Source organism: Halichoerus grypus, chromosome 1 (assembly GCF_964656455.1).
Source record: "Halichoerus grypus chromosome 1, mHalGry1.hap1.1, whole genome shotgun sequence".
Taxonomy (NCBI): domain Eukaryota; kingdom Metazoa; phylum Chordata; class Mammalia; order Carnivora; family Phocidae; genus Halichoerus; species Halichoerus grypus.
The window spans coordinates 128,698,749-128,714,359 of record NC_135712.1 but is presented as its reverse complement, the minus strand read 5'-3'; the positions used below and the strand labels follow the sequence as shown (position 1 = coordinate 128,714,359).

Genomic DNA, 15,611 nt, shown 5'->3' with positions numbered 1-15,611 from the left:
CGACAAGCCCGTGCTGGAGAGGCTGGCTTCCCGGCTGTGAGGGCAGGAGCAGTCCTCTCTACAGATGAGGAATACATAAAAGGCCTCGGGCAGTAAAAGCAGTGTCCTCACGTGCTGGAGCAGGCTCTGTGACAGGCACGGTCGGGCACCACGGGGAGCTTCTGGAGGCCTGCGTTGGCTTGGGGGCCCAGGGACTCACTTAATGATCTTTACGTTTCTCTAGGAGACAGGGCAGAAGGGGCAGAGAATAAAACGAGTGACAAAGCCAACAACAACCGAGGCCTCGGCAGCGGCGGCGGCAAGAGCCAGAGTAGCACCGCCCGCGAGGGCCAGGCCCTGGAGAACAGGATGAAGCAGCTCTCCCTGCAGTGCTCAAAGGGAAGAGACGGGGTTATTGCTGACATCCAGATGGTGCAGATTGGCTGATCCCTGCTCAGCCCTGGCCCGAGTGCAGAGCAGTATTTATACACGAAGCTGTATGGAGAACATTGTGCCAATAATCATTTACTATATGCCAAATCTTACGCGTTTACTCTAAACTGCACTAATGACGTTGTGACCTTGAGGGCTGAAGAGCTTTCTTCTGGGAAAGAGCTCATGGGCTGGTTTGTTTTTCAGAGCAGAGGCGTTGTTGGAGTGGACTGTGACCAGGGTCACAGCCTTTGTGGAATATTCCCCATAACAGTGTTATGGAAGCAATAACTAGTTCCTGTCAAAGAACCCGAGCCAGGAAAGGGGCTGGGAAGCTGAGCCAAACGGGGGTCAACAGCTCGCTTCTCTTTCCCTTCTCTTAACCTCAATTTGGGAAAACGGAGATGGTGTCTCCTTTATAGCCCAGGGGATCGACATGAAAAAACACAAGAACAAACTCAAATATTCAGAACACACCTATTTGACCCAGCGAAGGCTTTAAAAAAAAAAAAAATCCAAGAACACAGTTCATTTTCATCACCTCTGGTATTCAGAAGGGGCTTTTTAAAAAAGCCTGTATGCTGGGATACCCATTAGAACCATTTTCTATAAAGGTTGCCATGAACTGCACTTTTTGGGGTGGGAAAGGTGAATGCCAACGTGGGGCTGGGAGGGATGGAGGGTAGCAGGGACATACCATAGAAGGTGGATTTATGGCTGTGGGGGAGCAGAGTCTGTAGCATAAACCTTATCCCACCAGCCACGGGATTCAAGAATTAAAAGAAGTGCATGTGAAGAATGGTTGCCATTGTTATATCTAGATTGACAAGGTGTCAATTTCTCTGTAGGTTGTGACTTTAAAAATAAATTATTTAAGGGTTATGCTGCATTAGTATTTCTTAGAGGGAATTGTTCCTTAAAGCTAGGAAAGGGAGTAGGCATGTGTTGGCACAGGCTGTTAAATAGAAGCAATGAAGTCTGTTATGCTAATAGTAGTACGTGTTAAGATTGCTTTTCTTTAACGTTTTCATGGTTACACATATTTAGAGCACCGTATTTTATTTGTCCTTTTTTGTTAAGAAAACTTAGCATTTCTAAAAGAAAAGCAACCCCATTTCAAATTGTTAATTCCGACACAGCTTGTATATTTTAGTCATTTGTAAATTTCTTCATACTGTAGTGTTTTCTCCTTTTTTAAGGACTGATACAGTATCCTAATTACAAGGTTATTTTGTACTTGTCTTAATTCCTTGAGTGTAATAAAAATGGCTTAAGAAAATGTTTACCTCTGTGTGTCTTCAAATAAGAAACCCTGAGGTTGCCTAAATCTTCCATTCTAGGCAACCTTCTTGCCACAAGGAAGAGCATGGCATGCAGTGGTCATCTGTTCTAACTTCCAGTTAAGGTCCTGGATCCCAGTAATTTAAGCCCCGAATGACCAGAGTTGAGTTAGAATTCTGCTGCCGCCAGTAACACTGAGCAGTAAGGAGACACAGCATGAGGAAAATGAAGACAAGGTGGTTATGTCGGAGGAGTGTTCCCCAACCTCTGCTGCACCGGAATCTCTGGGGAAGCTTGCTTGAAGAATGCGGCTGTTCTCTGGTCCTAGAGCCCGAGATCATTTGGGGTACACTTGAGGCACTAAACTTTTAAAAGCTCCCCCAGGTGATTCTAATGTGCATCTAACTGACATTCAGACTGTTGTTTTCTATCTGTAGCACCGTATCTGGAGCTCTGTTGTAACAACAGAATTCAATCTTAAACTGTTCATACATAGGTCTCCATTGGGTTTTTGAGGGCAGGAATTAGGTCTTACTTGTTTGCATCCTGTACAGTATCTTTAATATAAAAGGTTCCAATCATGTGTTTAAATTTTTCTTTAAAGGGCCACAGAAAATCCACCTAAAAGGGAAAGCACTAAATACCAAAGTGGGATGGCTATCCTGAATATGAAACAGATTTGCTGAAGCCTAATTGTCATGTAAATAATGAGTTCTTTTAGATGGAACATACTAGATGAAGCCCTTTAATAATCTCTCTAGGTTAAACTATGCAGTTTCCATAAGTATAAAGATTTTTATTTCAAATAAAGGTAGTAGAAATACAAAAGTTGTGGTAATTATAAAGTAGAGACAATGAAAAATTCCACCTTATTTCTGGACGTTTAAAATTCTGAGCATCATTCTGCTCTCATGGATTTCTATGTAAACTAGGAATTTATACATGGCAGTAGTCTCTTGGCCGTTTCTCCAAATACAACCCCAATTACATCTGAAAATTTAATATATGGTATTTTTTTTTCAATGTTACCAGAAGAGCAATTTTTAAAAGACTAAACAAACGAAACTCTAATGTCTTCAGTGTCTCAGATTACTACCTTCATTAAGCCTGATAAAAAATAAGAATTGCAATAGTGAATATATCTCAGTTCTCTTTACATGAGTTAATGGGAGACAGGTACCTAAGGTCAACAACCTTCATTGTTAACTAAGTTAAAATATTTCTTAAAGCTTTATTCTTTTATAACATCTGGGCAACAAACATTAAAAATCATAAATAACACAATTAAAATCTGCTATGGTGACATGATTCATTTGGTAATTAGCTGCCCAAGACGTACAGTAGTCACAACACAAGCAGGTTTAACTGACAACATGCTCTGCCAAAAGACAAATATAAATGCTTGAGACTATTATACCAGCCTACCGCTGCACCCAGTGAGTGGATGAGTCATGTCCCCTATCTGGTCTCTATTCTCTTTCTTTTAGCAAAGGCTTTGTCCTGAGCCTAGCCTTTAATCCTCCACAATCTGTTTATACAGTGTGGCCCCTCAATGCACACCAGCTCCTTATACACACAAAACCGTGTAAATAGTACTTCTGACTGATTTAGGGTAATTCTGACTATATACACTTCTAAACACTCTGACTTGAGCACCAGATCCCACTGTAACCTTTTTAGAGATTCAATTCTGTTTAGTGTCCTGAGGATTTCCGTCCTCATTCGAAGAGCTGATGTCTGGTAAGTATAGAATCCAGTAAATGCTGAAAGCTGCATCACTGAAGTTGTGTTGTCTTGATGGGGATAATACTATTGAAGTCCAAGAAAAAAGGTCCTTCTTGTTTAGGCAAAAAAGTACTAGGAATGATATTGTAGATCCCCGCAGGTATATTTTCTAATTCCAGGTAGCAAAACCCACACCTACACGCAGGAAAAATGAGAACAAAGTTTACAGAAAATGATGCCACAAAAAGTAAAGTATATTAGATGTAGTCAAAATGCTAACATTACCTATAGTCACCGCTAGACTTCCTCTGAAAGCCATGGGGACCGGGATCTCCCACCGTGGACACTGTTACAACCTCAAATCCAACACTATATTGCCTAACAATAAAAAAAAAAAATGAAAAAAACCAATTACTGTTGTTATTAAGTAGTCTCAAAAGTGCAGTCTCTAAAGTGCAGATATTCTATTAAATCAAGTATATTGCTTTCTAAAGCTTTAGGAGGAAACCACTCTGAAACACATGCATATACTATTTTTACTCTTAATTATATAAGATCTACCATTTATATTTTTAAATTGAAGCTATGAAGAAGATTTAGTACTACACTTACTTTAGAAGAAACTATTTTTACCACAGGCTCTCAGAGAATACTGTTATATTTAAATGATAAAATACTGTCTTTGCAAAATAAGTGGAAGGAGAGAAAGCCCTGAAATAAAATCTGAATTTACAGAAGTAATTAGCATATGGTAGACATGACATTCCAAATTAGTAGGGAAAGGATTATTTAGATGGTGATGAGGTGACAAATTTAGGAAAAAGAACTTACACTGTATTCACACCAAATATAAAAATACATTCCATATAGATATAAAAAGTAAACCACAAAAGAACTAGAAAGAAATACGGTACAAATTTGATATTGGGGTGAGATTTCCTGCCCATAGCAAAATAAACCTGAAAAGACAGATTTGATTACTTTAAAATGAAAATTTTTCTCTATGTGGAAAAAAAAAAATTGATGATCTGGGAAAAATACTGCAAATATGTGATACAGATCCCTACCCTATTCATGCTTACAGTTAAGAAAACCATGACAATTCCAAGAGAAAAATGGGCAAAAGACATGAACAGGCAAAGCAAAAGCTACACATTGGCAAACACTTTTACATCAAATACTTCAATCTACGAATTAAATACAAAAGACCAACTAGATACCTTATTTCATCTATCAAACTGTAGAAAACTAGCTTAACTGTATCTAAAAGATTTTTAGTTTTTGAAATAGTTTGTAAAGAGGCAAAATTAAGTCTAGTTTTATTTAAAAGTACTATTATTGTTCTTAAATTGAGAAATAGAACACCATGTACACAGAACATACAGCCTACATAACATGTGAAGTGAACACGTGGGTTGTCACTACCTAGATCAACACAACACAGAAGTCCCTGTACGTGCCTTTCTTATTACAGTTCCCGTCCCCACAGAGCGAACATTTAACATTTTCTTGCCTTTCTTTAAAAAGTGTATTGACATACAATGTTAGTTTCAGATGTACAACCGTGATATGACAGTTCTCTCACCACAGTGAGTGCACCCACCGTATATTGCAACAATATTATTGACTATATTTTCTGTTGTACTTTTCATCCTTCTGACTTATTTTACAACTGGAAGTTTGTACCTCTTAATCCCCTTCACCTATTTCACCCACTTCCCAAACCCCTCCCCTACTTTCTTGCTTTTATATAGTCTGACAACCTAAGCATGCATCTTTAAATAATAGTTTCATTTTGCCTGCTCCTCACTTCATGTAAGTGGAATCACACAGTTGATGTTCTATTATGTATGGCTTCTGCTCAGCATTAAGACTTATCCATCATGTTCTGGGTAGCTGTAATTTACTTTCACTGTTATGCAGGACTCTATGACTGTTTTATAATCTTCAATGCCACTGATGAACACTTGGGTTGTTACAAAGGTTTGGCTCTTATAATGGTTTCTTAGCCATTTTGGATTGTTCCTCTTATGACATGCCTATCCAAGCTTTTATTTTTTGAATGGTGGACTCTTTTTTTTTTTTTATAACTAATGTACCATATTTACAAATCTTTCTATGTGCTTTGTGTCTTAAACTTTTCTTTATCCTGAAGTCATTAAGATATTTCTTTTATTAGTAACCCAACTGCAAAAGTTTTTTAGATTTGATGTGAGACAGTGGTCTAATTACCTTTTTGGCTCATGGATACTCAATTATTCCAGCACATTTATTCGACAGACTATCCTTTCCCCGCTCCTCTGCAATGCCATCTTTTTCATTAATCAAGTGCCTGTATATGCATAGGTCTGTTTCAAAACCCTATTCTGGGGGCGCCTGGGTGGCTCAGTCGTTAAGCGTCTGCCTTCAGCTCGGGTCATGATCCCAGGGTCCTGGGATCGAGCCCCGCATTGGGCTCCCTGCTCCGCGGGAAGCCTGCTTCTCCCTCTCCCACTCTCCCTGCTTGTGTTCCCTCTCTCGCTGTGTCTCTGTCAAATAAATAAATCTTAAAAAAAAAAAAAAAACCCTATTGTTCCATTAATCTCATTTTTAATATGGTATTAACTTAAGAAAGTTACTTAATCACAAACCTTGGTCCTCTTAGCTCAATCAGTAATGGCCCGGTCTTTTCTATATGGAATTGGTAGATGGGGTTATTTTTGTGAGTTTCTTGGAAATTTCCACATCCTCCAGCACTCTGGCCACTCCACTTTCCATTAATCTTTAATAAAACAAAGTTTTTGTATTAACAAAACTTCCCATTCTCCAATTCTACTTTAAAGACTTTAAAAAGGGAATGGCGTCACCAAGGTGGCAACAGGTTCCTCCTGCTTTGCTCCCGTTCACGAGGACAACTATAATAGCTATTCCAGAAGAGGATAGCACTGAGAAAATCCTAAACATGGGGGTGAGGCAGAAGCACCCTCCCGCACCACAGAGTCCAAGACAGATTGCATTAGAAGGACAAGAAAAGCAGCTACATGTTGACCGCACTGTCTCCAGGCCAGCAAAGCACCATGTGCAGATGTCTCCCCTGAGGTTCTGATTCTTCCAGTGGACAACAAGCTTCCCCCAGGCATTGTGGCTTGCTTTGCAGAAGCCCCTACCTGATCTCGCACCATGAGGATTACAGAGGAATCTGTGACAGAGAAGAGGGTGGAGCTTGCAACAACCAGCACATGGACCTTGGCAGGCTGAATTCATACCTGCAGTGCCCAAGCAGTAATCCCAGGAACTTGGCAGGATACAGATCTGCCTGATTTGGATACTCAAATGAGTTTTCCCAGCCCTACAGCCTGGACTGCCTACACCCAGGCAAGGAGCTGAGTCACAGCCCCAACTGCTGTACAGAGTGCCTTCCAGCCCCATCTGACCAGAAGGGCTGGTGACAACTACTAGATGCTGTGCATTCCAGTGGCACTTTAGCCAAGAGGCAAGGAGAACCAATAGTTTACAGAGCAAAGCCAGTGGCCCTGTTTGGTTACAGAACTTGGGGTGTAGGTGGGCTTGTGTCAAGACAACAAAGAGATGCGTCTCCTGCTGAGCCCAGGCAGGGAATCTGATTTGTAGGCCTGCTCATCACTGAATACCAGCCTTCAGCCTCTCTGACCAGGGAACCGAACCAGAGCACATGGGAAGCTGCATAACCTAACAGGCCTTTTATAGTGGCACTTGAACAAAAAGCACAGCTTGTGGGTTTGCCCTGTCTGCAGAGCAAAACTGGTGGCCTCACCTGACTAGAGAATTCAGTGCAGGTCCCCACACAATGAGTTGCACAATCCCTGGGTCCTATCCTGTTGCCCTACCAAAGCAGGGAAACTAATTCATAGCCCCATCTACTACTGATCATACCATGTAGTAAGTCTGACCAGAGAATCTAAGCAACTGTGGAGCCTGTTCCACAGCCTCATTTGGGTAAGACCAAGCCAGCAGTCCTACCCAACTGTTCTCAGCTCATGGCACAACCACCATCTCCATCCTCAGAGTTCTAACAGTTGCCTTGCCCAAAAACAGACCATCATGGCAGGCCCCGTCTGCCCAAGGACACCCAGCAGACACACCCAGAAACCCGAACTAAGCTAACTGGTGGAAAACTGGCCCTGCCACAGCAAAGCTGGAAAGTGAGCCTAATCACTCAAATGTGCAGATTTACAAACCTAAAAACTAAGGATCACAAAAAATCAGGTAAATAGGACATCATCAAACAAACAAAATAACCAAAAAACGAATTAACACTCCAATAACCCTACAAAAATGGAGATCTATGAACTGTCAGGCAAAGAATGCAGAACAATCCTTAAGCAAGCTTAATGAACTATATGAAAACACAGACATCCCCAGGGATGCAAGGATGGTTCAACATATGCTAATCAGTCCAATGTGATATGTCACAAGAGACAGAATGAAAGAATCTTACAATCATCTTAACACAGAAAAAGCATCTGACAAAATTCAACATCCATTCATGATGGAAACTCTTCCCTAAGAAATGAGGAATAGAAGGAACATATCTCAACATAATAAAGGCCACATATGACAAGCTTATAGTTAACCTCATACACAATGATGAAAGGTTGAAAGCGTCTTCTCTAAGATCAGGAACAAGACAAGGATGTCCACTCTCAGCACTCTTATTCAACATATTCTGGAAGTCCTAGCTAGTGCAATCAGACAAGAAAAAGAAAATGTATTGAACTGGAAAGGAAGAAATAAAATTGTCTCTATCTGCAGATGACATTTTATATATAGAAAAACCTTAAAGACTCAACCAAAAAACTGTTAGATCTGATAAAAAAAATTCAGTAAAGCTGCAGGATACAAAATTAACATACAGATATCAGTAGCATTTCTCTGTTAACAATGAATTTTCTGAAAAAGAAATCAATCCCATTTATAATAACATCAAAAACAGATACTTAGGAATAAATTTAAGGGGGTAAAAGAGCTGTCATCTGAAAACTATTACACACTAACCAAAGAAATTGAAAATAACACAATAAATGGAAAGATATCCTATGTTCATGGGCTGAGTTAATATTGTTAAAATGTCAATACACCAAAAGCCATCTATAAATTCAATCCCTATCAGGACTCCAATGACCTTTTTTTTTTTTTTTAACACAAGAAGAAAAACTCTTAAAATTTACATGGACCCACAGAAGACCCTGAATAGCCAAAGAATTCTTGAGAAAGAACAAAGCAGGAGATAACACACTTCCTGATTTCAAGCTATAGTCCTCAAAACAAGACAGTACTGACAGTATAAAAACAACATAGAAGCCAACAGAATAAAGAGCCCAGAAATAAACCCAAGCATATATGGTCAATTAATATTTGACAAGGGAGCCAAGAATTCTCCCTCAAATCTTCCTCTACACATCTAGCCCACCCTGCAAAACCAGTCTCTAACTCTTTCAAGGTTCATCTACGGGGCGCCTGGGTGGCTCAGTCAGTTAAGCTGCTTTCAGTTTGGGTCATTATCCCAGGGTCCTGGGATGGAGCCCCGTGGCAGGCTCCCTGCTCAGCAGGGAGTCTGCTTCTCTCTCTGCCCCTACCCCCCTCATGCTTGTGTGCTCTCTCTCTCTGAAATAATCTTTTAAAAAAATAAATAATAAAGGTTCACCTACATGATGAACGCTTCCCTAATGACCAAAGTCTGCATAATCTTCTTTCTTTGAGTTTTATTTCTTCCCACAGAATCACTAAATGTTGTTCATTGAAGATCCTGTATTCCAACACAGACTGGAGACCACTTACATTTTCCTTGTATTACTGTCAAGTCCAGAATGTTTTTATTTTGTAAAAAATTGTTAAATGTGAATAAAATGAGAAAAGGAGAAAAAACCAAGAAAATTCTAAGATTTCTCTGATTATTATGACCCAGAAAAAGAATTCTTACCTGTTTTGATAAGATGTACGGTGAAGGAATCTTTGAAAAAGTAAAGCTGCAGGCTGAATATACCTAGATTTAAAACAAAATATATTGTACTGATAAAGTTTATGCTTATAAAAACTCCAAAGTAACAAAATAATATACTGGAAGACTGAAAAGTTAGTTGGCATACATTAAAGTCATTATTCTGTACACAGGTTTAATGAACTGGGAATTGAGCAGCTAGGGATCTTGTTCTGGCTTTCTCTGCTACTGTGTGTGACTCAGGGCAATCTCCCTAGGCCTTGGTTTCTACGTCTGAAGAATAAAGGGGGTGGAAGCAGCCTCCCAATGTCCCTTTCATCACTAAAAATCTATTCAAATTGAGCTCCCTTACTGATAGGAAAAAAAAACCTATGCAGAACAAAATTACAATAACCTCCCCCCACCCCAACCAACCAACCAACCAACCAACTAACCTGCCCAGCTATGAGAGAGCAATACATTTACAGGCAATTGATTTCCTTTCACAGAGTTCAAAGTTGTGTTTTTTAAGTTAATTAAAGTATTACATAGGATAAAGGAGTTCTTAACTGCTTGTTCTGAAATAGAATTTATTAGTTCAACATATCACATTACCTCAGGACTAAACTATTATTCTGAAAACTAAAACGTTCATTCAACATGTCATTCAAAATAAAAACATTACTTTTCAAAAGCATTACTTTCTGTGGGAAGCATCATAATACTGAATTAATATAAACATACACACAAAAATTTATAGAGAACAATTTCAGAAATTTTTTCCATAGCTAATCCCACTTATGAAGCAGAGCACATTATGTACTTTATATTATTGTGTTCTGTCACTGTATGTTGGTTTACTCACCCGGACAGTATAATGGATTGTATTCTGTTTTTCATACTGAGAAACCACTAATGTAAAGGTATGGGTCCCAGGTGTGGTCAGCTTTATCTTAGTCAAATAATGAGGGCTGTTAATTCGAATGCCATCAATGTATGGAGGCGGGTCACCTACAAATAAGTAGGTTTACAGAAAAGGATACTTTAGTTTCTGTAGTTTTTAAATTTAAGTTTTATAGGTCATGATAGGAAAAAAAATTAAATGGACGGACATCCTTCCCCCTTTGATTCTATCTTTAAAATATAATAGTACTAAAGAATTTCAATTTCAACTTAAAACTTTATAATTAAACAATTAAAAAATTTAAATAATTTCTAATAAGTAAATGCAATCTTTTGGAATACATTCAATGAGGTATAATTCCTATTAGCCCTATATGGAATTTTCTCCAATAGAGGATTTTAAAAAATCAAGATTGGCGCTTTTTTTTTATTTTGAGGAAATTTTTTAAGATACAAAGTAGTATATAAAAATGTATCTATATTCCCCACCCTTCAGAACTAAATTAACATTTCTGGGAGTCATACTATCTTCCTTATAAAACAAAGTCCCTTTTAAACACCACCCTTAGTCTTATTCTTTTCCACTCTGATGGACTCATGGGCATCTTTCCAGAATTTAACACACACACATCCCTAAAAATGAATGAATATTATTTCCGTGGGCATATATCTAAAAAAAGGACTGTATATGTCTTAAAATGCTTTCATTTTTCCCTCAACATGTTTTTAAGATTCACGTTCTATATAGATATGGTTTATTCCTTTTAAAACTGCCTGTATGATATTTCATCATATGAATATGACTTATTTATACCCACATTAGTTATTCAGACAATCTGACAGATTATTTCCAATATTTTGCTATTACAAACAATGCTACCTGATATATTATCTGATGTCTCATTGCAATCAAGGCCAATAAAATTATTTCATGCATGTCAATTACTACATGTCATTTAAAATCAATGCTATATCATTTAGCTTATTTAGGAACACCGAATACTTATATCTATTGAAAAAACTGAACATTTCAGTATCTCAAACAGGTAATAAGTCTCTAATGCTTAGAGTGGTGTGATCTAGTATGAAGAGAAAAAGGGCATATCTGTGATCTTGGACAAGATTTTTAAACTTTCTGTGCCTCCGTTTTACTCTCCTGTCAAATAGGGAATGATAGAAGAGTGTTTTTTAAATTCACCTCAGTGTTGTGATGAAAATAAAACTGTAAACCAGAACGTACTTTTTTTCTGAAAAGGCATTATCATTATATGTAAGAGGGAGCATCATTTAAAAAAAAAAAATCCAAATAAAAAGTATAACAAAAATATTTTTGAAGTTCAAAAGCCATATAATCATCTTAATGCTAGGAATATATACTCATAATATTTGTGTTTTTTTGGTTGTATAGTGGCCAACTTATGAAAAATGGGAAATTTGGCTAATTTACCTTTAATCCTTGGAATACTACATGCCATGCCCATTCCGGAATATCAAGAGATACTGACCGATAGGAATCAGGGCCTGTTGTCTCCCCGTGCTCGCGCGCCCCCCTCCCCGCCCCTCCCCCTGGTTTAAGGGGGATGAATACCATGTTTTCCTCTGATTAAATAAAACAAGACTTAACGAAACCACTTTCTTTGCACAGCCTTCTTGAAAGAACTGTCAATAACTGCTTCCTTACCTCCCAGTCTTTCCTCAATCCAATCCAACTGGGCTTCTAAGCCCACCTCTCCACCAACTCTGTTCTTGTTAAGGTCAACAATGACTGCAGGATACTAAATCCAACTGTTTCTTCTCTAACCTAATCTTACCTCTAAAATAGCAACAGATGCAGCTGCCCACTCTTTCCCTCATGAAACACTGTCTTCCCTTGGGTCGTGTAAATCTTACTCTATTTCCTCAGGTACTCTGTTCTAATTTTTCTGCAGTAACTTTCCTCTGCTCAACCTTAAGATGTCTGAATCCAAGGGTCAGTTTCCGGGTGTTCATCTCTGTACCTACAACTCTCTCCACCAGCAGTATATACAGTCCTATCTTCAAAAGGCATCTATATGCCCCTGATTCTTCAATTTGTATCTATAATCCTAACCACATCTCAGAGCTCTACCCAAAAACCCAATTGTTTCCTTGGTTTCTACACTTGGATATCTAATAGGTATTTTAAATAACTAACAAAACCAAAAATTAACTTTGTGCTTTTACTCCACAACAAAACTGCTCCCCCCGCCAACTGTTACCCATCTCATTAAATGTTAAGCAGCTTTTTATGAAGCAAGCCAAAAAGACAGAAATCATCCTTGATCCCTCTTTGCCCCCTACATCAACTCAGGTCCTGACAATCCTACTGAAACCCAAATGTGCCCACTCTTCCTCAACTCCACTCCACTCCTACTATGCTAAGTTCTTTCTCAAAATCACTGATTTGGTTCTCTTCCATATTTTGCCCCTGCCAATATAATTCTACAAAGAATGGTTTTTTTTTTTTAAAGATTTATTTATTTGAGAGAGAGAGAATGAGAGAGAGAGATAGAGAGAGAGAGAAAGCACATGAGGGGGTAGGGTCAGAGGGAGAAGCAGACCCCCTGCCGAGCAGGGAGCCCGATGCGGGACTCGATCCTGGGACTCCAGGATCATGACCTGAGCCGAAGGCAGTCGCTCAACCAACCAAGCCACCCAAGCGCCCCAAAGAATGGTCTTTAAAAAAAAATTTGTATCATGTCATTTTCCTGATCAAGGCTCTCTAAAGATTTCCTGTCACACTTAGAACAAAATCCAAACCCTGGGGTGGCTTACAGGACATCATGTAATCTGAGCCTGCATACCTTCTGACCTCTTGATACCATACCACCCCAGGCCTACTGGCCTTTTTTCTGTTTCTAAGAAATACTCTTTTTTCTCATTTTAGAGTCCTTGCACTTGTTGTTCCCTCTGCCTGTAATGCTTTTCCCTCTATTTCTTTGCAGGACTGGTTCCTTTTTGTCATTCAGAGTTCCTCTTATCCCTTCTCAAAGAGGCCTTCCATGGCCACCCAACCAAAGCAACCCATCAGTCACAAACACATGACTTCACTTACTTCTTTACACACACATCACTACCTGGTATTTTTCTTATTTCTGTCTCTCCAACAAGAACATAAACTAACAGTTCCTATCGCTTAATATATGATAAACTTTTTTTTTTTTTTTTAATGTGAAAGCAAAGTGATTTCAATATAGTTTGTTAAATGCCTCAGGAGCCCTGCAGAGGGAAAGATTCACTTTGCCTGGCAGAAAGGTTATCACAGAGGAAATAACATATAAGCTGGATCTTAACCATGTTCATTACACAGAATAGGGTAAGAGGAGTAAGTGGGTAGAAGACAGGGAGGAGAGAAATACTTGGGAGAAGAAACTGTATGAAAAGAGGGGAAGCAAGGGCATGGTGTGTTCAGTAGTCAGTACCTCACTGAGGGTAATATGAAAAGCTGGGGCCTGAGATAAAAGGCAACAGGAAGGTTAAGGTCAGAATATCAAAAGTCTTACAAACCATGCCAGAGAGCTTAGAATTTATCCAGGAGTCCACAGAAAACCACAGAATTTTTGATGAGAGAAAAAGGATTTAAGTTTTAGAAATAAAATTCTGACGGCAATATGCAAGAATATAGGAATCCCAAATTCCTGAGGTCTCTAAATTAAAAACAAATCAAAACAACACAAAAGTAGCATAAATACTAGCACGTCTGTTCGAATGGTTTTTTTATTAGTCTATCAGCATTACTTCTGCATATATCTACATAAAGCTTGTCATTTTAATCAGGCAAATAAAATTTTAATGTTTGTTTGAATGTATACTAAACATACCTGGGTAATAAACTTTTTTCCCATCAGTCTTGTATACAACCATTGTGATAAATTCTCGATTATTTGCAAAATCATCCTGAAAGTACAAAGAATCCAATGTAGTTAGGAAAATGGGCCCAAAATGCTCTTAAGTAGGGGAAAAAAATGCTAATTTTAAGAGCATTTCAGCTACTTAGTACTATAAAAACCGCTTTTCTGAATTAAATTCATTTCAATGGATGACCACATTGTATAAAATAATATATTAAGTAAGACTCTGAGGCTATTAAGATTATGGTTATGCTTTACAGAATCAGGCCTAATGATTTAACATCTCCAAACCCCCTTCAGAGTATTTTAATGTTAATATTTCTTAAGACCTAAAGCATACATAATCAAGCTCAAAACCCTGACAAGCATAAATTCACATTTTTCTTCAAGATTTTAAGTATATAAATTTCCTTAGAGGAAAATACTCATTTATGTAATACAAAACTATCTTCAAGCCACCTGCATAAATGAAACAGGCTGGTGACCAACTTACATATCTTCTTCACAATGGTCTAACTATTTTTTAAAGTTTCTGTATGGGATATAGAAGAGATCAGTACCTTGTCTGTTATGTGTCTACTAAGCAAAACCCAAACTGCAGCGCCCCCTTGTGGACACTGCACCTCCAGTTTGTACTGGGGGTTGTTGGCCAGGCTATAGGCATCTTTCACAGGTCCTTGCTTAGCATCCCAAGTACTAAAAGATAAAAGTCAACAAAGAAAGCAATAATTAAGTTTCTCATTGAGCTAAAATAGAAGACCATTTTTAAAAGTTTTGTGTTTCTAATATAACTAAGTTATCAGGATTTCTGTTTTATTGCTTAAAAAATTTCTGGCATAACCAGAATAGCATATAAACAAAATAACTATTACATGGCAGTCATCTGTGGGCATGACAAAAAGAATGCTAGTCGTCATAAATTAATCCTTATATTTTACATGAAAAAAGTGGAGACTACTATAAAGCATATTCTGAAATATGCAAAAAGTTACCTGTGAATACATGTTGATTCTTTAAAAAGACCTGGATTCCAACTCAAATAAATCACATCATAATACTGGCAGAGATCATCCCATGAAATCCAAAATATTCCTGAAAATTAGATGTCCGTTAATCTATAAAATATCTTAATGACAAATGACTTCAGTCAGTTAATACATTTCATATTATTATGTTATTTAAAGATCGAATGATACCAAAATTAAAAAGATATATTTACCATTGTCTATCTTCTGAGCTGTTCGAGGATCAAAGTTTAAATATTTTTGTAACTCTGGGGTCCAGTTTTTTACATCATTTTCACTGTATCTTCCTTTCCAACGTAAATGACTCCAAGGATTTTTCAGTTGGATAAATCGCAGCCCCTATTTAAAAAAAAAAAAACAGGAGATGAAGTTGCAAAAACAGTTTTACCAAATTTTTATTAGTTATATCATGCATTTTCTAAGAGAGGATGCATTTTGAATACTGATCAATACTTTTCCTTC

General features: G+C 38.0%; 2 protein-coding genes across 3 annotated transcripts in view; one reads left to right on the top strand and one right to left on the bottom strand.

The window, feature by feature from the left end:
• The window catches only part of SH3BP5 (SH3 domain binding protein 5), a 71,847-nt gene extending 70,157 nt beyond the window's left edge, over window positions 1-1,690 (top strand). The window contains exon 9 of the mRNA XM_036092534.2: window positions 224-1,690. Within this exon, the coding sequence (XP_035948427.1) occupies window positions 224-426 (203 nt within the window). The 3' untranslated portion in view covers window positions 427-1,690. The remainder of the gene's footprint in view (window positions 1-223) is intronic.
• Window positions 1,691-2,464: 774 nt separating this feature from the next.
• The window catches only part of CAPN7 (calpain 7), a 40,603-nt gene continuing 27,456 nt past the window's right edge, over window positions 2,465-15,611 (bottom strand). The window contains exons 13-21 of one of the 2 annotated variants that reach the window (XM_036092518.2): window positions 15,344-15,488; window positions 15,117-15,216; window positions 14,685-14,820; window positions 14,095-14,170; window positions 10,218-10,363; window positions 9,356-9,418; window positions 6,048-6,178; window positions 3,703-3,795; window positions 2,465-3,612 (exon numbers count right to left, since the gene is read on the bottom strand). In XM_036092518.2, the coding sequence (XP_035948411.1) occupies window positions 3,468-3,612; window positions 3,703-3,795; window positions 6,048-6,178; window positions 9,356-9,418; window positions 10,218-10,363; window positions 14,095-14,170; window positions 14,685-14,820; window positions 15,117-15,216; window positions 15,344-15,488 (1,035 nt within the window). In that variant the 3' untranslated portion in view covers window positions 2,465-3,467. The remainder of the gene's footprint in view (window positions 3,613-3,702; window positions 3,796-6,047; window positions 6,179-9,355; window positions 9,419-10,217; window positions 10,364-14,094; window positions 14,171-14,684; window positions 14,821-15,116; window positions 15,217-15,343; window positions 15,489-15,611) is intronic. The other variant, XM_036092519.2, reaches the window with a different exon arrangement.